The 26,270-nt window shown below is 38.5% G+C and overlaps 1 protein-coding gene across 6 annotated transcripts in view; it reads left to right on the top strand.

Annotated features, from left to right (window-relative positions):
* The first annotated feature begins 18,669 nt into the window (after positions 1-18,669).
* Positions 18,670-26,270, top strand: part of TMEM273 (transmembrane protein 273) — a 34,554-nt gene continuing 26,953 nt past the window's right edge. For all 6 annotated transcript variants that reach the window (XR_003905616.1, XR_003905615.1, XR_003905613.1 and 3 more), the window contains exon 1: positions 18,670-18,741. Coding sequence is in view for 2 of the 6 variants with exons in the window: in XM_029932113.1 (XP_029787973.1) it covers positions 18,696-18,741 (46 nt within the window). In the remaining 4 variants the exon portion in view is untranslated. The remainder of the gene's footprint in view (positions 18,742-26,270) is intronic.

The raw sequence follows: 26,270 nt of genomic DNA, 5'->3' as shown, positions 1-26,270 counted from the left end.
TTATTAGTTGTACTATATCCCATCGAGTGTGTGTGTTCCTCCTCCGGTTTGGTATGTTCCTCTTTGAACATTGGGATATTTTTCATTTTCCATTGTTAGAGGATATATTTGTGCATAGGACTATTTTCCATCTTTGAATTTCTTTTCTTAGAAAAGAACTCCAACAGTACAGTTTACATGTCAAAGAGCATATCCATTCTGAAAGCTTTTGTCAAGACTTACCGACTGACCTCAAGGAGGACCACCCTTTATCCCGTTTACCATCCAAGAATGAATACCGAGTCTCCATCAGATCCCACTTACATCAGAGGCTTTGGTTTCTCTCTGCTACATTCTGATCCTGTTCATTCATTCATTCATTCATTCATTCACTTATTCATTTAACATTTAGTGAATCTCTGTTGTAGTCCAGGAATTGCTGTGTATGTAGTGGAAACAAAAAATGGATCTGACACATTCCTGTTGCCCAGAGAAGCCATGATCTTCAAGAGAAGGCAGGAAATGGACGAGCATGGTTTGTGTGGGTGGAGGTGGAGCCGGGTGCCATGTTTCCCTGTGTCTGCCGCTGCCAGTCCATCTCAGTTCTGCAGCTCTGCTCCACCAGGCTTAGATTCCCATTCCCTAATCCCAGTGTCCCCTGGGGCTGTCCCCATGCCTCTCCTTTCTCCAGAATCCTTCTCCTTTCACCTCCATCCCAGTGCCCTTTGGATTCTCCTATTTATACCACAGAACTCTCAGCTCCCTTAAATTCATAACTGTGCTTTCAGCCACCCACGCAAACCATCCCACATTCTTCAGACTGACTGTAGTTGGATTGTCTAACTCATTTTATCCCTTGGTGCTTCTGACTTTAGTTTTTGGCAGCCTGGGGACTCCTACATGAGCTCCCAGAGCCTCTGGGTTGTTTTATCTATGCATTTCAGCCTGTGCTGAGTTTCTCAGCCCCTGGCCTGGGGTGCAAAGGAGATATTTGGATAGAGGCAGCAGCAGAGCGGCAGAGATATGCAGAAGCCCTTCAAGCATTTCCGCCATCATGATGCCACTTGGATGGGCTTTGGGAAAAGATGTGGACAACAGCCCTTCAGAGAATTCAACAATGTGGATATTTCAGGGAACAGAAGATTGCTTTCTTGCAGCTTCATCAGGTGCAAGCTGTTGCCCTGAAGTTTCCATGTTCTTTTCATTTTTTTTCGGTGTCATAACCTGTTTTGAGGTAAGAAGTATTCATTCAATTCAAATCAATTCCTTTTTTTTTTTTTTGGCCAACTCTTGCACAGAGGCAAGGTTGATAAGAAGGAAGTAGTTTCTCCCCAGTCCCAGAGGACTGTAACAGTAACGCTTTAGCTTGCCTCTAATTACAGCCACCATGACAGTTCATATGTTGTAGCAATAAAAATAACCATAAACCTTACATAATCATTAAAGTTAAGCAAACAGCCCCTCACTGCATCATAATGTACAGGTAGTTGCTAATAATCCAGGAACAGCATTGGGGCATTCAAGGAACATCTTTCCTATCTCCACAGTTTCTTAAACAACTTTAGAGACATATTTTTATTAAGTATATGCAAGGCAGATGATCTTAAACCTCAAGAAGAGTGTGCATAATAATTGTGTACTCTTATAATGCTCTCCAAAGACCTATTCAGAGTCCATTCTGAAAGACAATAATATATCAAGAAGTTCTGCAAACTTCCTCCTAATGAAGACATGCCAATTTGAGACCAAGAATGTGGCCTCAAAGGACAAAATAACCACTGCTCTCAGTCTCTCGGTGTTTTGCTACTTTATTTCAGAGTGATTCAAAATCTAATTAAATTTCTAAACTCTAATGAAATTACAGAAGAAAAATCATTTAGGATTATATTATGTACAATTACTCACAGCTGAAAATTACAGTTACCCTTTTTCACCAGGATGGGTTCTCCTGGGAAAATGCTTGTTATTTATCCACCATATAAATCTGACACTTTTCCCACTATTTACAGGTTGGAGGTAAAGCTGAATTAATTAAATGTATATATCCTGAGCTGCAGCAGATATGTGGGGAGGGAGTCAAGGAAAGAGAGTGAACATGTTGGCTGATCTTCTCTAATGCAAGAAAGTCTGGGATTGGATGAATAAAGACTGACACTAGATTCCTTCCAGCAGATGTGATGCTCAGAGTCTGGGATCTCTTGGGAGCAGAAGCATTGCTCATCGAAGAGGTCCAAACTTTAGGTGATGAGCTTAGGGTGTGAGATGTTCATTTCAAGTTCTGTTTGACTGAGGATCCTAGCTTATTGTTCTGCAGATAAGAGAAGACCTTGTCACCAGAAGTTTGCTTAGGAAAGGTGGCCTGAATTTCTATTAAATTTTAAATTAAATCCTAAATTTATCTTAAACTGATTTTATTTTTAATCTTAACCTGATTAAGTTTAATCGGTCAATGCTAATATAAATAATAAGACTTGAGTCTCCAGCAGCAGGTTAGCGATTTCATGAAATCCATCCACTCAAAGTCTTGAGTCTCTGTGAGTAAAGAGCTTTGAGGAGGGTGCCTCTATACTTAAAAGTATTGTCATGCGTGGCAACAAGTTCGCCTTTGGAGGAGTCGGACTTCTGCGAATACAGACTAAGTAATTGTGATCTTTCCTCTCACTGAGAATGAATGAAAAAGCTAGACAAAATAGATATCCTTAAACATCTGTTGAAATTTATCAAAGAGTAAAAAGACAATGATGAAAACTAAGAACAATATATGGGAGAAGAAACTCCAAATGAACCTGGAATTTGAAAAGTTTTTCTTCCAGAGGCATCTTTTCATCCCGGAAGAGATGGCTGAGAAGCTGAGAAGTGAGAAAAGCTCTCAATAGCTTTGAGGAAATAGAATTCAGAACCTATTAATGAAGAGGAAGTGTAGGAAGCCTCTGAACTTTGAGTCAGGATTTTTAAAGGCTAATCCCTGGGAGAAATGGCAAACCAGAAATAAACTGGCCCTCACAAAGACTTAAATCCAGGCTTCATTCATCTCAGTCTCTCGCACTGTATTTAGATGTTGCATTTTTTTGCTAGTAAATCCTGAAGATTTTGAAAAGCAATATAAATCCATATGGAAGAAGATAATGTGATACTAGGCTTAAAATTTTATTTCTCTAATTTTTCATATATAATATCAAGGTGTCAGTAAAAAAATGGGCATATGAAAAGATAAAATACACTGGAAAGGAAAAAAGCAAGAGAAGCAATAGATAGTACAAACAGACCCCTAGTTAATTCAGGGAATGGAGCTATAAGAATATAGACTCTGAAAGTATATTCTTCACTTACTCTGTTCCACAAAATAAAAGATAGAATTGTGAATTCTGTCAGAGAACTAGAAATTATAAAAAAGGTCCAAATAAATATCGTAGAACTGAAAGTTACAATAACCAAAATTAACTCATCAGATTACATACATCTGAAGAGAGAATTGGTGAACCGGAAGAGAGTTTTGAAGAAAATATCTATGCTGAAGCACGGGAAAGTACAAGGATGAAAAGCGTGGAAGTTATTATAACAAACCCTGAGATATTCTAAAATATGTGTAATTAGAGTACCAGAAGGAGAGCACAGAGAGAATGAAACAGGAAGAATATTTGAAGAGATAATGACAAGGTCTTTTCTAAAACTAATGAAAAACATCAAGCCACATATTTAAGAAGTCCCAAGAACTCTAAGCAGGATAAATCAAAAGAAAACCACACTTAGATACAATAGGGTAAAACTAGTGAAAAGGAAAAAACAAAGGAAAACCTTCTAAGCAGCAAGAAAAAGAAGGAAAGAGCAGCAATAAAATAGATGGCCAGGGATGGATTCCTTCACACCAGTGAAGCTGAAACTCCAGGCTTCTCACTTTCATGAGTCCCTTCTGAAGCATGGGGTCATAGGTTTTTTTTTTTTTTTAAACCTGCTGGTAAGATATTGATTGACTGCTCTTTTTTTTTTTTTCCACTCTGATTCCCCTGTATATACTAGTTACCATAATGGATGGTGTGTTAGAGTCGTTCTGGCGTTTTTGGAGATCAGATCAAAGGGAAGGTGAGTTAGGAATTCATCTGGCTTGGTTTCATAGAATATAATTATGTGGTTCATGGTCACTTTCATATATACCATTATAATATATGTACAGTTTTCAGTGATACTCTTTCCTGCTGATTATGATGACTTGCTATGACACAAAGGCATAAGGTCCAAGGTTGCATCTTAGCATAAGCATGCTTATGGTGGCCATGCTGGAAGTGTAGAGAAAAACAAGCAAGCAAGCAGACAACAAAAGATTTGAAACATATGGAAGCCAGAAACATGTCTAGAGGAAATTCTTCCAGATCTTATAGTTCATAAATGAAAGGAACCTGGTATAGATTTTCCCAATTTTGACAACACACATCAACTTTTTTACTGCATTAATAATAAAGGAAGATGCTAAAGAAACTTTTATAGGGGTACCTGGTTGAGCATCCGACTTTGGCTCAGGTCATGATCTCACAATTTGTGAGTTCGAGCCCCACATCAGGCTCAGAAACTGGAGTTTGCTTCAGATTCTGTGTCTCCTTCTCTCTCTGCCCCTCCCCTGCTCATGCTCTATCTCTCTCACTCTCAAAAATAAATAAACATTAGAAAAATTAAAGAAAATTTTATAAACAATCAGTAACATAAATTTCAAACATGCTAGAGGAAACTTTACTCTTAAAAAATAGTTATATGCAGAGACATTCATGAATTTACAGCAAAAAGATGGGGGATAATATCATTTTGTTTCTCTAGATTTCTGATGCTTACAGTATTTTTAGAGTTTATAAATTTTAACTTTTTTTGTGATTTTTCTCTTATTATAAATAAATATTCACTTTGAACCTATTTTGTATTCATGATTTTATATTCTTTTTTAAAAATAAGCACTCTCAGTCATATAAGCTTCAGATAACATAAAACCTGGATCTTCCACTGCTGATAGTCGACTTTTAAGCAAAAATAATGAAAGTCAATACAATAATATTTTTCAAACGGTAAAGAAAATTATTATTTATCTAAAATTCCAGCAATATCTAGCAAAAAATATCATGTAAAAAGGAAAGGGACATAAAAGCCTTTTCAGGAAAAACAGAGCAGACCCACATTGAAAAGGAAGGTGTTCTTTCAAAAGGGTGTTCTTTCAAAGGAAACTGATCCCAGATGGAAGCTAAGAGATGCAGTAAGGATGAAGGATAATGAAAAGGATGTTTGGCTATACAAAAAATTTATCATTGCCATCATCATCATCATCTTTTCATTGCTATCATTACCACTTAGTAAGTATTAATATCTGTCAGGCCAAGCTTCCCTCCACCAACAGCCCTCATTCCTGCTTTGCCCTCATGCTGTCCTTCTACCAAAAACCTCTTGCTATTTTGGGGCTTGAATTTTCCCAGATATGTTTGAAATCAGTATGTGAAGCTCCAAAAAATTTATCTGGAATTTTTGTAATCTTCTTGAATCTATACATTAATTTGCAAGCAAATCATGTTTATAATGTTAACTTGTTCCACATATAACCACGGTGTTCTTTGCATTTATTTGGTCTTCTTGAATGTCCTGGACCTATGTCTCCATAAATGATTTGTGCATTCTTCCTTGAGTATACTTCTAGATAATCTATCATTTATGTTGCCACCATGAATGGTATCTTAATATTTGAAGATATTTTTAAATTTATTTTTGTTGCTATAAATGAGAGCTATTGTTTTATATAGTTGCTTTGTATTCAAATACTTACCTTAGCACCTTTATTAATTTTTATGGTTATACATTCTGTTGAGTTTTTATTCAGGTAATCATTTCATTGGAAAGGAATAACAGTTTCATTTTTTCCTTTTCAACATCATTGCTTTGTTTTTAAAAACCACAACTAGGTGCTGGAGTTAATTAAATGCATTTTTAAGATCTACTCAGATGATTATGTAGTTTTTCTCTTTTGATCCACAAATACAGAGCATTGCATTGACAGCTTTTTCTGATTTAAATCATTCTTTAATTCTTTGAATAAAACCATGTTTGGTCAAGTTTATCAGTTTTTTTTAAAGTAATAAGTTGAATGCTATTTGTGAATATTTTATGTAAAGGTATATATCTATATTTATATATTAATGCTCTTTTTATACTGCCATTATTTTTTTGGCATTATTTTACCCAGGTAATAAGAGCTTTTATTAAAATGAGTAGGATACATGTTACTCATTTTTTTCTGTAGAAATGTATGTGAGAATTATTCATTCTTGTAAAATTTGGTGGAGTTCACTTATAAGGCCATATAAATATGGGTTTTTAAAAGGAAGAATGTCTGATTCTCTTTTAATTTTTTTGATGGCTGTTGGTATCTTTATATATTTCTTCTCATGTTAATTTTGGCTTTTTAAATTTTTACCTATTGTGCATTTTTTGAGGTTTTTAACTTTGGTCATGTAGGTCTTTATAAAATTGTTTTTTTTTTAATGTTTATTTATTTATTTTGAGAGAAAGAGAACAAGCAGGGTAGGGACAGAGAGAGAGGGAGAGATAGAATCCCAGCCCCATGCAGGGCTCGATCTCATGAACCATGAAACCATGACTTGAGCAGAGATCAAGAGTCAATTGGGGCGCCTGGGTGCTCAGTCAGTTAAGTCAGTCAAACTTCAGCTCAGGTCATGATCTCATAGCTTGTGGGTTCGAGCTCCCTGTCGGGCTCTGTGCGGACCGCTCAGAGCCTGGAGCTCGCTTCGGATTCTGTGTCTCCCTCTCTCCACTCACATTCTGTCTCTCTCTCAAAAATAAATAAACATTAATTTTTTTTTAAAAAAGTCAGTTGCTTAACTGACTGAGCTGTCCAGGTGCCCCTTTATAAACTGTTTCTTAAAAACTGCCAATTATGTGATAATATTTTATTTATTTTTATGTTATTTCTCTTTTCCCTTTTCATAGATCTTGTTCCCTTGTTTCATAGATCTATTTTATTAGTAAGTGTAATGAACCAGTTTTGTTAATAATTTGTATTATGGGGCTTTTTTTTCTCCCCTTTACCTTGGTAATAAATTCCTCAATTTTATGCAGGACATGTGCATGTAAAAAATAGTTCTCAGCCTCTTTGCTGTTAGTTCTGGTCATATAATTAAGATCTTGCCAAAAAGATGTGAGCAAAATAATGTGTCAGAAAATGTATACTGTGTCTTTTTTGAATATAAGTGTATTAGTATGAGCTTATTTATAATTTACTCAAATTGCTTACTTCTTACTTATTTTTATCTACTTGATATCTTAGTTCCCAAAGACATGTGATATTCTCCAACTATAACTGTTTATTTCTCCCTGTGATTCTTTCTGTTGATGTTCTATATATTTTGAGACTATATTTTTAGGCACCTATATGTGGATTATCATTATACTTTTTTACTTTATTTTTTTACCAAGATATGTAATATCCACATTCCCTTCTCATATTTAGTTAGTACCTTAAACTCTGTTTTATTCCATATTGAAATTGAGACCTTGTTTTTTTGTATTTGGCTATTTTTTATTTCTTATTTTCAACTTATATGAATTTCTTTTTAAAATATGTCTTTGTTTAACAAGTGAATGACACACAGAAGTTTTCCAAAAAATCCAATATTAGTGTGTCTGTCTTATAATTAGTGAGATGTCCCTATTTATATATTTAAATTTTTATAAAGTTCAATTTACATACAGAAAATGTATATAGATCAAAATATAGAGCTCAGAGAATTTGACAAAAAGAACACATCCATGTAAAGTCCCCAGCTCATTATCGACACCCCAGAAGTTTCCTTGCGTTCCCTTTCAGTCATTACCACCCACCAAAGGAAAACACTATCCTGAATTATGAAAGCATAGATTAATTTGACCTGTTTTTGTACTTTACTCAAATATATCTGTCTTTTGCTTATATTATGTTTGTGAGATCAGTCTATGTTGTGTTGAGAGAGAGAGAGAGCAAGTAAGCAGGAGCAGAGAGAGAGGGAGAGAGAATCCCAAGCAGACTCCACACAAGCAGAGCAGAGTCTGATGCAGGGCTCAAACTCATGAACTCTGAGAACGTGACCTGAGCCGAAATTGGACACTTAACCAACGGAGCCACCCAGGTGCCATCTGTTTTGTGTCTTTTCAAAGAAGCCTTTCTTTTACTTCAAGTCACAGTGTCATTTTTACACATATATTTATTTTACTGATTTTGTAATTATTTTAGGCTACAATTTATTTCTGTTCTATGTTTTCACCATTTTCCTTCACTTAACTTTTTTTGTTATTTTTTATTCTCCTCTCCCATGTTCCATTACAATAGTTTTTCTTTATTCCTTTATTCATTTAAAATTCACATAGTCATGGGTGCCTGCGTGGCTCAGTTGGTGAGGTGTCCAACTTTGGCTCAGGTCATGGTCTGAAGGTTCGTAGGTTTGAGCACCTCCTTGGGCTCTGTGCTGACAGCTGGGAGCCTGGAGCCTGCTTCGCACTTTGTGTCTCCCTCTTGCTCTCTGTCCCTCCCCCACTTGTGCTCTGTCTCTCTCTCTCTCTCTCTCTCTCTCTCTCTCTCTCTCTCTCTCTCTCTCTCAGAAACAAACATTAAAAAAGTAAAATAAAATGAAATTCACACAGTATATTTTTGTTATTTTGACGTTTATCCCTAAACCTCTCATGGTGATCCCTATGATTTTCTCCCAATGTCTTGAGCTTGCCAACGCTTGTCCTCCTTGGAATAGGTCATTATTTTAGAGTGTGCTTACTTCCGTCTGATATTCTCCTCATCTTTATCTTTATGCATCCAACCCCACCCCATGCGTATCATCAGGAATTTTAATTATGAAAACATGTATGTGTCTGCATATGTATGTGTATATCCTGAATTATTTTAAAAATAAAAAGAGATGTAAAATGAAGAATGGAGAAAAGACAAATTTAAAAAATATATATACTTAAAATATGTTTATATATATTTATATTTCTTTCCATCTTTTGATAATTGCACATTTGAGTAATAGACTTTGAAAGTAATAGACTTTAACCCCAACTTTCAGTGTCTTTTATTGGCTTCCTAACTACTTCTTTTCGCTGGAGTATTTCTTGCAAGTCTTTTGAAAAAGATTGAAGTTTTACACTACTGAGACTATCTTTACTTTATCTTAGCATTTAAATGATAGTTTAGCTGGATATAAAATTATTGATTTAAAGTCCTCTCTTTTGAGTGCCCATTTTATCACTGCATTCATTGTTTCTCTTGAGATACTGGATGTAACCTGATCTGGTTTCCTTTGTCAGTGATGTACCTTTCCTCTCTTGAAGCTCTTAGAATTTTTTCTTTTTCTGTGATATTATTTAATTTCAGTAAAACATACTTAAATCTTTTTTCTCCCTTAAGACATCCTTCTTAACATTCTTTGGGCCATCTCAGTCTGAAATCTTTACTCTCTGTATTTGAGAAATTTAATGTGTCATTTCTCCAAATTTCCCCTCAGTTTTTTCTCTTCTTTTAATACTCCAGTTACACCAATGTTGCCACTCTCACTTCTGTCCTTCAGGCTTCTTAGCATCTATCTTATTATTCTTTTTCCTATATCTGACCTTTTCAGAGAGTTCCTAAACCTGATTTTTCAAAGCTTATTGATTGATTTTCCTGCTGTATTTTCCTTCTATTCATCTCCTTTCTAGTGTTCCTTAATTACATACTTTCAGACCCAGTGATTTCATTTTTCTTCTTTTTCATAACTGCTTGTTTCTGCTTAATGTTTCCAATATCCTCTCTTTTCTCTTTGGGTATGTTTTTTATGCTGATGTTAAATTATTTTGTTTTTTCCTGTTCCATTAACTCTAATCTTCTGTCATCGCATAGTTAGCTTTTCTGCTTTTCATACTTAGTGCTTGTGCTCTGCAGATATCTCATTATTTTTCCCTGGAACTCACGACCTCAGGAGGACTGGCTAGCCCGACTGGTGACACGAACCAGAGCTGCAACACAATCCCAGCTTCATGTGAACCTCCCTGAGAGTCGGGGCAGGTTAAGTGGAGGCTGCCTGGCTTTGCAACCTGGGTTCAAGCACTCATTTGCATGGTTCCCCCACTCCTGAGCCTCCAGGCTTAGCAGCCTTCATGGGACTGCTCAAGTAACTTGGCCTTCCTCTCAGTTCAAAGAATCAGGTGGCCTCCGTGGTGAAGTCCTTTGTGTACCGAGGGGAGGAAGGGGTAGAAGTAGTGTTAAAATGTGTAAGCCAGTCAACATCCACTGCTGTCACTGGTGCCCTTCCCTTCAATGCTGCCCTGATGACAACTCATGACTCCAGCTGGGCCTGCTCCCCTTTTTTTTTCATCTGGGCAATTTAGGGGAGGGTAGCTCAAGTAAAAAGCTCCCCACCAGCCTAAACTGGGCCTGCGTTGCCCAAGCCTTTCAACTCCAGACCACCGTTTCCTACATGCACACTCTGAGACCCAGCTGTCTTCTGTCTCCATGAGGTTTCTTCACAATTTTCACTTTAGACCCTTGGGATTCCCCAGTCTTCTCACTTTTCTGCGAGAAGCCCTGTCTGGTCTGTGAGGGACCCTATGCTAGTCTATGAGGGAATGTGATACGTTTCTAGTTGTTTAAGTCACCCATTGTACAGATTTATAAAATTTATTTTATAGGTCACTCACACTTGAGTTTACTCTTTGTAAGTCAATGTTACAAAAATAGCAATAACATCAAGCGCTTATACTTACACTTACAAGGTAGCAATCATTTTTTAGGAGGCTCAGATATATTAATTCATTTACTCCTCATAACAACACTTATGCCCATAACCATCCTCATAACATTTTTGTTTCTTTTTTTACAAACGAAGAAGCTAAGATGCAGAGAGGTTAAATTTAGGGTCAAGGTCATCTGACCTCAAGTCTGTGTTCTTAATCATGGCATTTATAGCTGACTCTAATTTCTTTTTAAAAAGCCTTACTCAACGCCAAATGGTTTCTCCAAAAATTTTGTCTCCTCCATCCCACATCTTAGTGCTTTAGTTAGTAATATCCTGGTGGGAATATTCCCCAAGGAGTTAGATCTTTGGATGTGTGTTGGTAAAAAGAAATTTTTCACATAGGCCCCATTTTTGGAATCTTTATTTATATGGTGACATTTGTTAATACAAAGAAAATGGTGTTTATTTAAACTCTTGTGATTCCAGGACAGAATCCCCTCTGCAAATTGGGGCTTTGTAGATGACTCAAGACTCACGTTCCAGGCCAAGAAGCTAGGAGAAAACTCAACTCCTTCCGAGAAAATGAGGCAGAGTGAGATGTTTGCTAGTGTTCTTCAAGAAGCTTCATGCATTGTCACCTAAGGTGCCCAGATGCTAGCCAATCCTTTACTAAAGGTTGAAGTCAAGAAACAGGGCAACTGGGTAGTCTGTATTTTTGCTGATTTTCAGTTTGATAAATTAAAACTTCTACGGTTTTGTAAGACAATGGGCTGAGAATTAAGTTTTATTCTCAATAGTGAGGGAAATACTGCATACACCATAGTGTCCTAATTCTCACACTGTCAAGTATAAATGAGGTTGGATGCCCAGCCTGAGAAAGATGCTCTGTTCCCTGAGCTCCCTTTGAGCCAGGGTCTTATCAGGCCATTCCTAGAGGTTTTGTTTGTTTGTTTTTGGTTTTTGGTTTTTTTTTTTTTTTTTTTTTTGACCATGTGTTGTTGAACATGGCTTTATTCCCCAAAGTCGCTTCGGTGAATGTCCAGCTCCCTAGCTCCCATGGGGCACTGGAGAGAAATTCAGAATGAAAGTTGCTTTTAGTTTTGGTAGTTTTATTATTTCAAGATCTATTACTTTAATAATGAAATTTGCATTAGTACCTTAATGGACTTTATACTTTTTATCATGACCTGGCCATATTTGAGGAAATTTAGAATTACAATATTATTCTTGGGTCAGCAACGAAGCAATGTACAGCTATGCAAAAATAAGGAAAGAAATTAAGCCTTATATATGTAAAGGCATAAATATAATTTTTATAATCAGGAAATATTAAAACAACAACACACATGTATATGTATTTATGGTAAGGTGGGATCACATTTAGGTATATGACTCCCTGTAGCCAACCTCCCAATGCACACATATCTTACTTTACCTTATTACTTCTGCTAACCACGCCCAAAGTCCTGCTGTTCTTTATTTGCACAAGGTTTTGGACAAGTGGTCTGTGCCACTGGCCATGTTTGCCTATAATCTTTGCTGTTCTTTGGAAATAGATATATATGCAAACTTGCTTAGAAACTCAAGCCAGTTGATGAAGGTAAAGGCATATGTTCACCACTACACGCTATTCTGTGCTATTTTGTTATATACATGGACCAGTTTAGGGTGGTTCTTGTCTTTATTTGTTGTTTTATTTTTAATTTTCAAAAATTGTGTGGTGAGCATCCTTATCTATACATCCCTCTACATTTGCTCAATTATCTCCTTCAATATGGTTTTGAAAGTGAGATTAATGTGTCAAAGCTTCTGTAAAGTTTTAAAGCTATTGACACTTATTGACCAGAATGATTGAGATAATTTAAACTGCTATCAAAACAATTCTGCTAGCATTAGTATTTGTTTTAATTACACTTAAATTATGGAATCTTTAATAAGGAGCTATGAATAAAGAGATCATATAATTTATGATCTGCACTTTTCGGCCTTTGTCAAGCCTTTGGGAATGAAAAGAAATGCTATTATTGCTGGACCAAGATAATGCACATAAACCAGGACTTATTGGGGAAAAACTCAACATATAATCTTTTACTCGTGAATCACAATAGTAACACAGATACCCATGCACCCACTCATAGTTAAAGAGCTAGAACATGACCTCTGTATCCTACTGTGTGTTCTTTACTTGTCTACCCACTCTTCTGAATTTTGTGTTTATCATTCTAATGATTTTAAAAATATTATTTAATGAAGAAAATATATGTATTCCCTAAACTCTTTACTGTTTAGTCTTGCTTGTTTCTGTGCTTCGTGAAAATGGCATCATTCCAATTGTCACTTTTTGCAATTTTATTTTTCACACAACATTATATTTCTAAGGTTTATCTGTCTGTGTTGCTGTAGTTTATTCATTTTTATAGCTATTTAATAGTACACATTTGCCCATTCTTTAGTTGATGTGTTTCATGTTTCCTTCAAGGCCTTTTTTGCTGTTACAAACCATGTTCCATAAATGTTTTGTTCTGTAGATCTCTGAATGTACAAATCTCAGAGCATCCCTGGTCACAGCTCCAGGAGCAGAATTGTTGAATCCTATGATAAACAAATCTTCAACTTTCCCAGAGAATAGGAAATTGTGTACAAAGATGTTATATCCTATTTTTTCCACAACCTCACTTTAACTTTAGCATTACCCAAGACTGTTTCCCCTGTCTTTACTTAAGGTATAAGTGACAAATAAAAATTTTATACATTAATGTTTTGATATACATTGTGAAATCATTGCCACAAATCAAGCTAACACACATCGCCTCACATAGTTACCATGTTCTTTTCTTGTGATGAGAACTCTTAAGAGTTACCCTCTTAGCAAATTTTAAGCATGTAATTCAGTATGGCTAACTACATTCATACTGCTGATCTTCAGAATTTATTCATCTTGCATATCTGAAATTTTATACCCCTTGACCATCATCTCCCCAAGCCCTGGGCTACCATCAATCTACTCTCTGCTTCCATGAGTTTGGCTATTTTAGATTCTTTCCTTTCCTTTCCTTTCCTTTCCTTTCTTTTCCTTTCCTTTCCTTCTTTTCCTTTTTCTTCTTCCTTTCCTTTTTAAAACATTTTTAATCTTTATTTATTTTTGAGAGAGAGAGAAAGACAGACAGAGTGCAAGTAGGGGAGGAACAGAAAGAGAGAGAGAGAGAGAGAGAGAGGGAGGGAGGGAGGGAGCCACAGAATCCGAAGCAGAGTCCAGGCTCTGAGCTGTCAGCACAGAGACTGACTTGGGGCTCAAATTTATGAACTGCGAGTTCACGACCTGGGCCAAAGTCGAACACTTAACTGACTGAGCCACCCAGGTGCCCTCTTTCCTTCCTTCCTTCCTTTCTTTTTCTTTCTTTCTCCCTTCCTCCCTTTCTTTTTCTTTCTTTCTTTCTTTCTTTCTTTCTTTCTTTCTTTCTTTCTTTCTTTCTTTCTTTCTTTCTTTCTTTCTTCCTTCCTTCCTTCCTTCCTTCCTTCCTTCCTTCCTTCCTTCCTTTCCTTCCTTCCTTCCTTTCCTTCCTTCCTTCTCTCTCTCTCTTTCTCTCTCTCTCTTTCTTTCTTTCTTTCTTTCTTTCAAGAGATTGCCAGTGTGCATAAGCAGGGGAAGAGAGAGGGAAGGCAGAAGAGAACCTTAAGCAGGCTCCATGTCCAACATAAAGTCCAACTTGCGCTTGATCTCACCACCATGAGGTTATGACTTGAGTCAAAATCAAAATTTGGATGCTTAACTGACAGCCACCCAGGTGCCCTGCTATTTCAGATTCTACATATAAGTGAAATCATGCAGTATTTTTCTTTTTATATCTCGCTTATTTCACTTAGCATAATGTCCTCCAGGTTTATCTATGTTGTTCTAAATGTATTATTCAGATTTTTATTCTTACCAATCTCAAAAGTGTATCATGGTATCACACTGTGGTCTTAATTTTCATTTTTCTGATTAGTAATGAGCCTGAGCATAGGACTGCACTGATACTAGAGATCACTTTGAGAAGAATTGATATTTTTAAGATTTTTTTAGTTTTCCTATACCTAATGACACTCTTTTTGTTTCTTTAGGTCTTCTTTAATGTGGTTAACTTAAGTTTTCTCCATGAAAGTCTAGAGTAACTTTGCTTAGATTTACAATATATATATTATATAATATATTGATCAAGTGATTGTATTATATAAAAATAAATTTATATATTATATAAGATATAACTATTTCTATAATTATATTTATTATTCAAATATAATATATAAATGAGATGATACATAAGTAATATATAAATTTATATTTATTATTTTTCATATAAAATTTATTATCTTCCATATATATTTGTGTATATGCAAATGTATTATTAGTAGTGGTATAATATTTGTTTTTTAAAAATATTTAAAATTTCTGTTTATTCTATTTTCTTCTTTTCTATTCTATGAGAAATATTCTCATAGAACAGTACCAAGCTTAAATAGTATTAACCTTAAAAAGCTTCATACTATTAGCTTTTTAAAAATTTTGTAATGTTTATTTATTTTTGAGAGACAGACAGAGTGTGAGTGGGGAAGTGGCAGAGAGAGAGAGAGAGAGAGAGAGAGAGAGGGAGGGAGACACAGAATTCAAATCAGGGTCTAGGGTGAGCTAACAGCTCAGAGCCTGATGCGGGGCTCGAATTCACGAGCCATGAGATCATGACCTGAGCCAAAGTCAGATACTTAAACTGACTGAGTCACCCAGATGCCCCTTGTATTATTAGCTTTTTAAAGGCAAACTTTAGGACTCGTTTATCCTCCTTACTGAATCTTTACTTTCTGGTTCATTTCTGCTTTCATATTTATTATTGCCTTTCTTCTGCCTTTTCTTAGGCTTATTCTTTCTAAACTTCTCCACTTACTTGCTTAACTCAGCTCTTTCTCAGCTCTCTTTTCTTAAGTATTTACATCCTTTTCTTCTAATTATTACTTTACTTGGAAGCTACAAAATCAGGTATGAAACATTTTCATTATTGTTAGGTTGTAGCTATTTTTAACTTTCACTGTAATTTTTTATTTGACTTCTGAGTTACTTAGAAATGTGTTTTTAAGGTTCCAAACATATGGACACTGCATGTATTTTTTGTTACTGTCATGTGATTCGATTGCACTGTGTAAAAAATGTGATCAGCCGTTCTTTGAATTTTTTGAAAGTTACTTCATGGCCCGGATGTAGTTATTTTTGTGTGTAAGTGTGTGTTTTGGGGGGGTGTTATTTTTTTTTTGATAAATATTACAGGCATGCTTGCAAATTTGAGAAGAATAACTCTTTTCTAAATGTTGGGTAAAGAATTCTATTTAAGTTCAATAGACCAATGAGTTTCAAGTCTTCCGCGTCTTTAATTCCTAAAGCTCTCCTGTAACAATGGTGGATCTGATGGTTTTCCCGTCTTGTATTCCAGGCAGCTGGGCTGTGAATTGTGTGCTCTGTGGCTGGTGCTGGGGTCGGGGGGGAGGGATAGGAGCTCCCGAATTCTGATGGGGGCCACGCTGGAGGAAGGGTGGCACCCCGAGGAATATCGGAGCTGAGGGCTCCTTCTCTTCAGATTGACAGAGCAGATCACCCCTTCTCCCCCATCACAGGCAAGGTCCAGAACCTTCCCACTCACAGGCTGGGCTGGCTCAGCCTGGGTGTGAGCTAGGCAAGTAAACTTATCCTTTATTCGGCAAACATCATTGGGACCTAGTGCTATGTCAGTCACCAAACTAGGTGCTCTGGCCCCTGCTTTCATAGGCTCTTGGTCCAGTAGGGGTCATCCCAACTGCTGTGACAGGAGCAGACTCAGGTTAAGAATGAGGCATTTGTTATAAGACCATGGGGTGGGGTACCCACTCTGGTGGGATGGGGGGTATCACACCACACTGAGACACCCCCCCATCACACCCAGGGGCACTGGTTAGGTGTCAGGTCATCTTTACAGAGTCTAGCTTATGAGACAGTCGAGCGTCTGTATTTCCCTCTTCTCCATGCAAGTAAGTAGCAGATGCTGACTTTTCTGGTCTCAGGAGTTTGTGGCAGGGCAAAAAGCAGAAGTTACCACCGCAACTTCCTGTCTTGGGTTTATATATGAAAGGCTGAGTCCTGGAATCATTCTTAAGAAGTATTTTAGAGGTGAAGTTACATACCGATGTCTAGTTTGACCTACTCCCATGCAAAAAGCATTTTAAAATTAGTACTAACATTTACAAATATGATTTCATAAAACACAGGACCTCTTTGTGCACTGGGAAGCCCTGGGCCTGCTTGCAGCCCCCCTGATGCATTTCCTGCAAGCCCCCAGCCCTGACTATGACTTATCGTGTCTGCACTGGCATGTTCTTACAGTCTGTTTAGCAAGTGAAAGGTTTCTTCTACCAACATCTCCATCAAGAGGGATAAAAAGTTTAAAAGTTTACACATTTCATGGGCTGCCTGGGTGGCTCAGTCAGTTAAACGTGGGTCCCTTGATGTCAACTCAGGTCTTGATCTCAGAGTCATGAGTTCAAGCCCCACGTTGGGCTCCATGCTGGGCATTAAGCCTACTTAAAAAATAATAATAAAAAAAGTTCAAACATTTCAGGAGAAGCCAAAGAGAGTATGTTTCCTGGGTTAAGTCAAGACTGCCCCGAAGTGTTTGGTATGAAATAAAGTGTGCCTGGGTAGAGGGATGGAACCTTAAGGCACCAAAACGAGATGAACTGCATTTTCTGGTGAACAATCCGCTCTGCTCAAGTCTATCATTTACGTGAGACTCCGAAGGACAAAAGCGCTCAGTGAGTTAGCTGTTTTAGGGATTTGGCAGAGGGAGCTTGAGAATGACAAAGAGGTTAACTGCTGTCATTGAGGGGCTCAGCGACTGTCATTAAGTGGCTTTGCATTTTGAAGAGTGAGATTTCTTGCACGTTTGAACTGGAGGCTCAACGGTCAAGCAGGTGTCAAGAAGTATGGCAACATGTGGCCCCAAATCTGTTGGTTGAGCCTGCGTTGACAACCAAGGGTCTTCCAGCATAAGGTGTGAACGTGGACAGGAAAAACATCATATCTCAAGTCTCTAGGCTCTGATGGAAACTTAATGGTTCTTTCCAATGTGAGGGTAGCCAAGACACCACAGTGATATTACTGCATGGGTGCCTGAAATGCAGATATTTTCATCCACATTTTAGCCGATGCAGGTATCTCTAAATATTGTTTACCTTTGTCACGGGGTCAGGATGGTGGCAGTTACTGCACCTGCGCTAGATCTTGCTATTGGCCATGCAGATAAAGAAACACACACATTTCTATATCATAAGCCTGCTTTCTAAATATTGGGATAACTGTTCATGTAGCTGGTTTCCTTTACAATCCTAGCTACTTTAGTTTAGACATCAAAAATGTGATTCAGAGAAGAGAGTCATAGGTGTCTCCAGACTCAGAGGGGTCTATGGCACAAAAACAGGGATTGGAGGGCACTGTGGGCTGGTGTGGGGGCGGGGAGGGCTTCCTGTCCCTGGCCCAAAGCCATTAGGGTTGTTGCAGGATCTGGATGTCCACGTTGACCAACTTTGCCCACATCCCCCTCTGAGACTTCTTGGTCTGAGTCTTTGGCAAGAAATTGCACCCAGGTGCACTTCTGTTCCCGTGCTGTGTGTGTGTGTGTGTGTGTGTGTGTGTGTGTGTGGTAGGGTGTGGATCAAAGCAGACAGTGTTGGGTGATAACTAGTATCCCAGCATTCCTCAGTGAGCCCTCACCTTGCTCCCTTCCACCGACTGACAGGGCAAGGACAACAGGCACTTCCCTCAGCCCTGCCCTTCGACAGAGCAGAGAGGAACTTAGGAGCCTCCCCGCCACCGCCACCGTGGCAGCAGCTTCCTCCTTGTCTGTCACGTGGAACTTGGCTCCTGGCCCTCGCAGCTTCGGGTCACACAGCCACAGTGGTTCCCCGGAGAGGGGCCAGGAGCAGAGAGCCAGCATGGGCTCCGCGGCCAGCGTGCTGAGAGCCCTCCTCCTTCTCCTCGGTGAGTGAGGAACGCAGAAACGGGGTGGACGGCACTCTTCCATGCAGGGGTGCCTCAGCGAGTGGGAAACTGGGGGAGCATCAATCCATTGGGGTCAGTCCCAAGAGCACAGATGAGTCCCTGTAAACAGACAGCTTTTCTCAGTTTGAGATATGAGGCAGTGAGGATGATTTTGTCTGTTTCATTCCAGCTGTAACTTATAAATGCTTGGGGGCCAGAGGAGAACAGGAAAGGATCATGTGGCGGAGGAGCTTTGGGCTTGGGACCTAGACCAGTCTGGCTTTAAATCATGGCTCCGTTGCTGACAAACTGCAGCAAGTTTCTTAGACTCTCTCTCAGTTTCTGAACCCATAAAATGGGGGATAATAATGCACATCTTCTAGAATTGTATGAAAATGAAGCTCGATTTAATTAAGTCAAACCAAAAGAATATAAAATGAGAAAATGTAGGTATGTAGATGCTTCTGTAGTTAGTGGTGAATCTGTTTTATTATGGAGTGGAGTAGGCTCTTAGTCACCCAGAGGTGTCCTGGTGTTTAAAATCATCTTTAATTCTGTGCATCAAAAGAAGGAAGATGGGAGAAAGCAGGATTAATGGAAAAGTAGGACCAGATATAGAAGGAGGAATGGAAGACCAGAGAAGCAGACAGGGAGAAAAAATGCAAGAGAGATAGAGATGGAGGCATAGAATGATGTTTAGAATGATGTGTGTAGGCAGAGACAGAGTTGAAAGACCTACATGACTTTGCACAATCCCCTCTGACATCGGCTGTTCTTTCTTTTATTTTCTTTCTATTTTTTTTGAAGCCTGTACCTTTATGGGTTTTTTTTTTATTATACTTTATTGTCAAGTTGGTTTCCATATAACACCCAGTGCTTTTCCCCACAAGTGCCCTTCTCCATGACCATCACCCCTCTTCCCCTTTCCCCCTCAATGTCCCTCCTCTACACCAAGATGCTGTTTCTCAGAACTTGCACTGGGTCAAAACTCAAAGGCAAGCAGTCTATCTTTAGATGTAATCTTTCTGGAGAAGCAATAGCCTATATCCTGGACGTGGGCAGTATTATTCCCATGGGCAGGACTCTGTCTGAAGCCTGCACCCAGCCAGGGAGAGAGCAAAGACTTTGGCTTTCTGGGAGCTAGCCTGTCAGGCAGAGAGCCTTGGCGTCTATCAGTTCACACATGGAAATGGACACGTGTAACAAGTGTCAATGGCCGTGAGGGGTGGCCAGAACCAACAATCAAGAACTAAATGTGGGCAAGGCAGAAAATGCAAAATGCGCTCCATAAAGTGGCAGAAGGTGGCAGATGTTCTGACCTGTTTCTGCTTTTGACCTTATCTAGATATACAAACCAGTGTGTCCTGGGGTGGGTGGGGGGTGGGAGAGGAAGTTAAATTTAAGAAATCCAATGAAAGAAAAATGCGCACAGTACACAAACAGGCAGCTTATGAAGAATTCCAAACAAATAATAAACCTTGAAAATGCTCAAGGTCACAAATAATAAAACAAACAGTAACATTTCACATTTGGAGTGCACGCACATGCTGCATGCTCCCTTAAACACTTCACATTAGCTCATTCCATCCCTACGGCAGCTTTATGAAATAGGTCCCACCATTATTTGCACTTTAAGGATGAGGTTTTAATTCACTGGCCAAGGCATCACAACCGGTTAGTGTTTTCATATACTATTTGTAGAGAAAGGAACATTTTGGAGTGTGTATCTAGCCCTATACCCCCTGAATGTTAATCCTCTTCCGCTATTTATCTGCCCCAGGAGTGCAGAAGGGTTGCTCATCCTCTCTGCTCAGTTTTCTCATCTGTAAATTGGAGATAATGATCGCACCAACCTCATAGGGCTATTGAGAGAACTCAGTCTGTTACCACATTTAAAGCATGTGTCTGTCATGGAGTGGCACCTGCTGTTGGGTATTTGGACACTAATTGAACCAATTTTCTCAGAAGGCAATTTGATAATATGTAGCAAAGTGTAAGCTGGTTACAACCTTTTATCTGGAAATTCTACCTTCAGGAACATATCCTGATGAAATAATAGGATAAATGAAAAGCTCCCCCAAATATTTAATGGGATGTTCTTCAGCACTGCTGACCCCATTGGAAATCAGAAACAAGCAATTTTCAGTTGGAATCTTGCTAAATCAAAAATACTTGACTGTTTCCATTGACATCCAATATGTTTACATGAAAGACATAACTTTCTCGGACTGACATGGACAGAGAAGTGACAAAGTGGCAGTTATGGAGTTATAGTTGGGTTATATTTTGCAATATGTTTGCTCGCCTCTCCAAAAATTGACTGGAAGTAAATACAGCAAATTAGTAATCGTTTCCTTTTACACTTTCTAGGAAATAGGATAATGAGGTGTGTTTTAGTTTCTCTGGATTGAAATTTTTCATAATGATCATATATATTCTTAATGCCAAATAAATAAATTTCTATGCACCAAAAAATAGCATGATAGCCTGTTGAACATTGTTAAGAAATAGTTTCCTGAACAAGCTGGTGGAACAGGTCTGGAGGATTACAGAGAGACACCTAGTAACCAAAGGCAGATGACCAGGGTGTATGGGAGAGCTGTGTGTGGGGACTTCTGGGGACATGGTAGGCATCTCTGCCTATTGACTCTAGGGAGGTCAAGGCTTGCATGATCCACTATTTCCCACACACAGAGTAGCTGGAGAGTTTGGGGAAAACTAATTTTCGAATATTACAATTATTTTTAAAACGGAGATCCATGTAATGAACATATGGACCCAACACCTTGAATTAACACATTTATTTTTTATTTAAAAAATTTGTTTAACATTTATTAATTTTGAGAGATACAGAGACAGAGCATGAGCAAGGGAGGGCATAAAGAGAGGGTGACACAGAATCTGAAGCAGGCTCCAGGCTCTGAGCTGTCAGCCCAGAGCCTGATACAGGGCTTGAGCTCACAAACCACGAGATCATGACCTGAGCTGGTCAGTCAGCCAGCTGCTTAACCAACTAAGCCACCCAGGCGCCCCTTAATTAACACATTTAAAAACTCAGTTCCTGTATTTGAAAGGAGATAGAGTAATTAACACTTCCATCAAAGAAACAAAATTTCACAAACCTTTTAGGCCCCCTCCTCTGTTCTGTTTTCCTCTCTCCGGAAAAAACAGCACCTCTGTGCTTCCTTCCTGTGTTGCTTTCTAGGTGTTCACACTCAACATGCTGCCTTCGCTTCCCATTCTGATTGCATACATTTGTTTCAACTGCTACTCCACTCTGATGAAACACTGTATCAAAATTCAGTTATACATTCTACTACCGGCAGGTTTAGGTTGTTTGTAACTGTTTGCCTGGCAGGGATGTTGCTCTGGGCCTTTCCGTCTTCTAGAACCCCCGTTCTTCTGGGAGACAATCCGGAAGAGGTGTCACTGTCCTGAGGAGTGCCATTCTCCTCTCATTGTATATTGCCAGATTGCTCCCCATTAGTGAGGTCTGGACATGTCTGTCCCTCTGCAGATTTAGTAATATTCAGTATGGTCAGACTTCTCTCTCTCTCTCTCTCTCTCTCTCTCTCTCTTTTTTTTTTTTTTTTGCCTATCAGAGTTGTAAAATATTATCTCCAAGGTTTTAGGCTCCATGTTCCTGATTACTAGTGAAAATATGAAATATATATTTATCAGACAGCCAGGTTTTCTGTAAATTTCTTGTTACTTTTCTTTGGTTATCGGTCTTTTATGTATTTTTTTATTGATTATTGGGCTCTGTCATGTGCTGCAAATATGCTGTCTCAGTATACTGCTTATCTTTTATCTTTGTGGCATCCTTTGCTCTGCAGAAGTCTCTAAATGTGATACAATCACATTTACCATTCTTTGACTTTCGGAGTGTTTGGTTTTTCTGTCTTGTCTAAGAATTTGGCTCTTTTTTTTTTTTTAACTTTAAAGTGGTTGCATTTTTCACAACTGGAATTTTAATTTGTTTGGAATTTATTTTGTGTGTGGCCTAAACAAAGGATCTAATTTTACTTTTTTCTGTATAAAACAACCATTGTCTTAATATCATTTGTTTAACAGTCTTTCCTTTCTCCCATGCTTCGCAATGGTTCTTCTATTTTACACCCATTTAATGAATGTTTGAACTGTTACTGGGATTCTTATTCTGTGCCACTTTTTGTGTCTGTCTCTGTACTGAGTCATGTCACACTGTTTATGAACCTTGATAACTTGTAGGTAAGATCGCTTCTCCTTCATCTCTCTTTTTAAAAAAATGTTTTTAGTGTTTATTTTTTTGAAAGAGCAAGAGAGAGACAGAGCTCAAGTAGGGGCAGAGAGAGAGAGTGAGACACAGAATCTGAAGCAGGCTTTATGCTCTGAGCTGTTGGCACAGAGCCTGATGCAGGGCTTGAACCCACGAACTGTGAGATCATGTCCTGAGCCAAAGTCAGTCACTTAACCGACTGACCACCCAGGCGCCCCATCCTTCATCTCTTTCTTCTTCTCCTCCTCCTTCTCCCTTTCCCTCTCCCTGGTCCTCTTCCTGTCCCTATTTCTGTTCCTCTACTTCTTTGGCATTAAACTCAGCTCTTACCATGTCTTCTCTCTTGCATGTAGAATGATTTCCTGGAAAACATCATAAAAGCCCACTTCCTGAAAGCTGATTCTGAGCATGGTGCCTCACCCAGCACGTCTATGTAGACCTCATTTGTTTCTCACAAATAGCTCACAAAGCAGATACTCTTATCATCATGCCCGTTTCACAGATGAGCAAACTGAGGCACAGAGTGATAAAGTAGCTTACCAGAGATCACAAAGCAGGTGAGTGGGAATGCTAGGATTCAAATGCAAATATTTTGAGGCCGAAAAGCTGTACTTTTAGCTCTCATACCAAACTGCCTCCCAGCTGAGAACAGAAAGTAGTAGTGTCATCACGGAAAACTGACAAGACTTTTAAAACTGTTCCTTCAGTCTTCTTTTTCAAGATAGTTTCAAACTTAAAGAAAGGTTGTAAGAATGAATCATACAAAGGGCACCTATATGATTTGCTGGCTTCTTAATCAAATTACATGATTTGCTTTATCTTATGTGCTCTCTATGGAGAGATGTGTTTATATAAAACAAATTAATATATATGTATATATATGTATACACACACAGATACATAGAGAGAGAGGGAAAGAGAGGGAGATCTTTTATCAGAGCCATTTGAGAGTAGGTTGTATATATCATGTTTTTTTAAATTCTAAATACATCAGTGTACATATTTTTTTGTGCGTTTTATTTATTTTTGAGAGAGAGAGAGAGAGAGAGAGAGAGAGAGCGAGAGAGCGAGCGGGAATCCAAAGACAAGCTCCAGGTTATGAGCTGTCAGCACAGAGCCCCATGCACGGCTTGAACCCATGAAGCCACAAACTGTGAGATTATGACCTGAGTCAAGTCGGACACCCAACTGACTGAGCCACCCAGGCGCCCTATCAGTGTGTATTTCTTAAGAATAGAGACAATCTCTTGCATAACCACAGGATAGTTATAAACATCAGTACCGTTAACATTGACAAAGTCCTTTCACAGAATCTGTTTCAGTTCAGTATTTCAGTGCACCCACCAATGCCCTTTGCTGCCTTCACTGAGCTCAGCAAAGGGGTCAGTGGAGGGGAAGGTGTTACCTTTGGTATCTTGTTTCTTTAATCTTCTTTATCGGGAACATATCCACAACCTTTGTCTTTGATGACATTGATATTTTAGAAGCTTCCATCTCCTTTTTTTTCGTAGAACATTTCTCATTTTTGAGTTTGCCTGAGAGTCTAATGATTTCAGTTATCCATTCTGTGCTAGAAAATGTGAAACTGCTCTTAGATCCTTCTTGGGGTTTCGCATTTGGAAGCCTGAGAAAGCCTCATGTACTTTTGACATGATGGTAAAAGACTTACAAGTAGATTTTGGATTATGTTTGTCACAATTCTAAATAAATTATTTAGCACTTAACTACCAACCAATTTTTTAAATATTTAAAACATTTAAATATTTGTTTAACAATATTTAAACAAAATTTTAAATATTGTTAAATTTTGCTAAAATGTTGTTCTAAGGATAGCTATTGAAAAGATCTGGTGAAATTCCTAAGGCATTTTCTTACAGGTTTGCACTGTCCTTTTCACAAGGCTTCCATATAAAATATTCCTATGGACTCCAATTCCAAGCAAAACGTCAGCCATCTGTCTCTGTTTTAATTCAGTTGGAAAGCACCCGCTGAAATCTATGTATTATTATAATCATGATAATAAAAGAAATACAATATCACTTTAATTATGTTCCAGTGCCTAAAACATTCTTCACTGAAAGAGCCAGAGTTATTGAAGAGAGCAGAGGCTTCCCCCCGCGCCCCGCCTTAATTTATAATGAAAAGATGGCAGAGGCCTGGGTAAAGAGAATTAAATTCGTTTTTATCTTACAAGTCAAAGTCATCACTTTATTCCTTGGCTCTTAGTCCCTGAGATCTTTGTAAAAATCTTTCCTGACAGTTTTCCCCCGTTTCAGATTCCTGCCAGCACAATGGTTCAGAATCATGCAGCGTGTGTATTTCAGGAAGAAAGAATTCTTGACTGTTGGTTTTCTTTTGCTGTGTAACAATTTGTAACAAATGTGACAAAAGAAAACAATACCCTAGGGTCACAGAAAGGCAGCAGAAGGTGAAGGAAGAAGTCATGGCCCCAGGAAGGAGAGGCAAAATGTCTTGATCAAGCTAGAATTCTCTTCATGACTTCTGCCCAGTTTCTTTTTTTTATTTTAATTTTAATTTTTTAATAGTTTATTGTCAAATTGGTTTCCATATAACACCCAGTGCTTCTCCCCACAAGTGCCCCCCTCCATGACCACCACCCCATCCCCCCCCTCCCCCTTCAGTCCATGATTCATTTTCAGTATTCAGTAGTCTCTCATGATCTGTGTCCCTCACTCTCCCCCGCTCTCTTTCCCCCTTCCTCTCCCCATGGTCCCTGCCAGGTCTCTCCTGTTAGACCTATGAATGCAAACATATGGTATCTGTCCTTTTCTGCCTGACTTATTTCGCTTAGCATGACACCCTCAAGGTCCATCCACTTTGCTACAAATGGCCAGATTTCATTCTTCCTCATTGCCATGTAGTACTCCATTGTATATATATACCACATCTTCTTGATCCATTCATCCGTTGATGGACATTTAGGCTCTTTCCATGATTTGGCTATTGTAGACAGTGCCGCTATGAACATTGGGGTACATGTGCTCCTATGCATCAGCACTTCTGTATCCCTTGGGTAAATCCCTAGCAGTGCTATTGCTGGGTCATAGGGGAGTTCTATCGATAGTTTTTTGAGGAGTCTCCACACTGTTTTCCAGAGCGGCTGCACCAGTTTACATTGCCACTTCTGCCCAGTTTCTAATGGATTTGCTTGGTTTTTCCTTTTCTGTTAAATTTTAAGAGTTCTTAATGTGTCTGGACAGGAGTCCTTCGTCAAGCGTGTGACCTGTAAATATTTCCTTCCAGTCTCTAG

The sequence above is a fragment of the Suricata suricatta genome, chromosome 2 (assembly GCF_006229205.1).
Source record: "Suricata suricatta isolate VVHF042 chromosome 2, meerkat_22Aug2017_6uvM2_HiC, whole genome shotgun sequence".
NCBI classification, from domain to species: domain Eukaryota; kingdom Metazoa; phylum Chordata; class Mammalia; order Carnivora; family Herpestidae; genus Suricata; species Suricata suricatta.
Note: the sequence above shows the minus strand (reverse complement) of the source record. Positions and strands in the feature narration are given on the sequence as shown.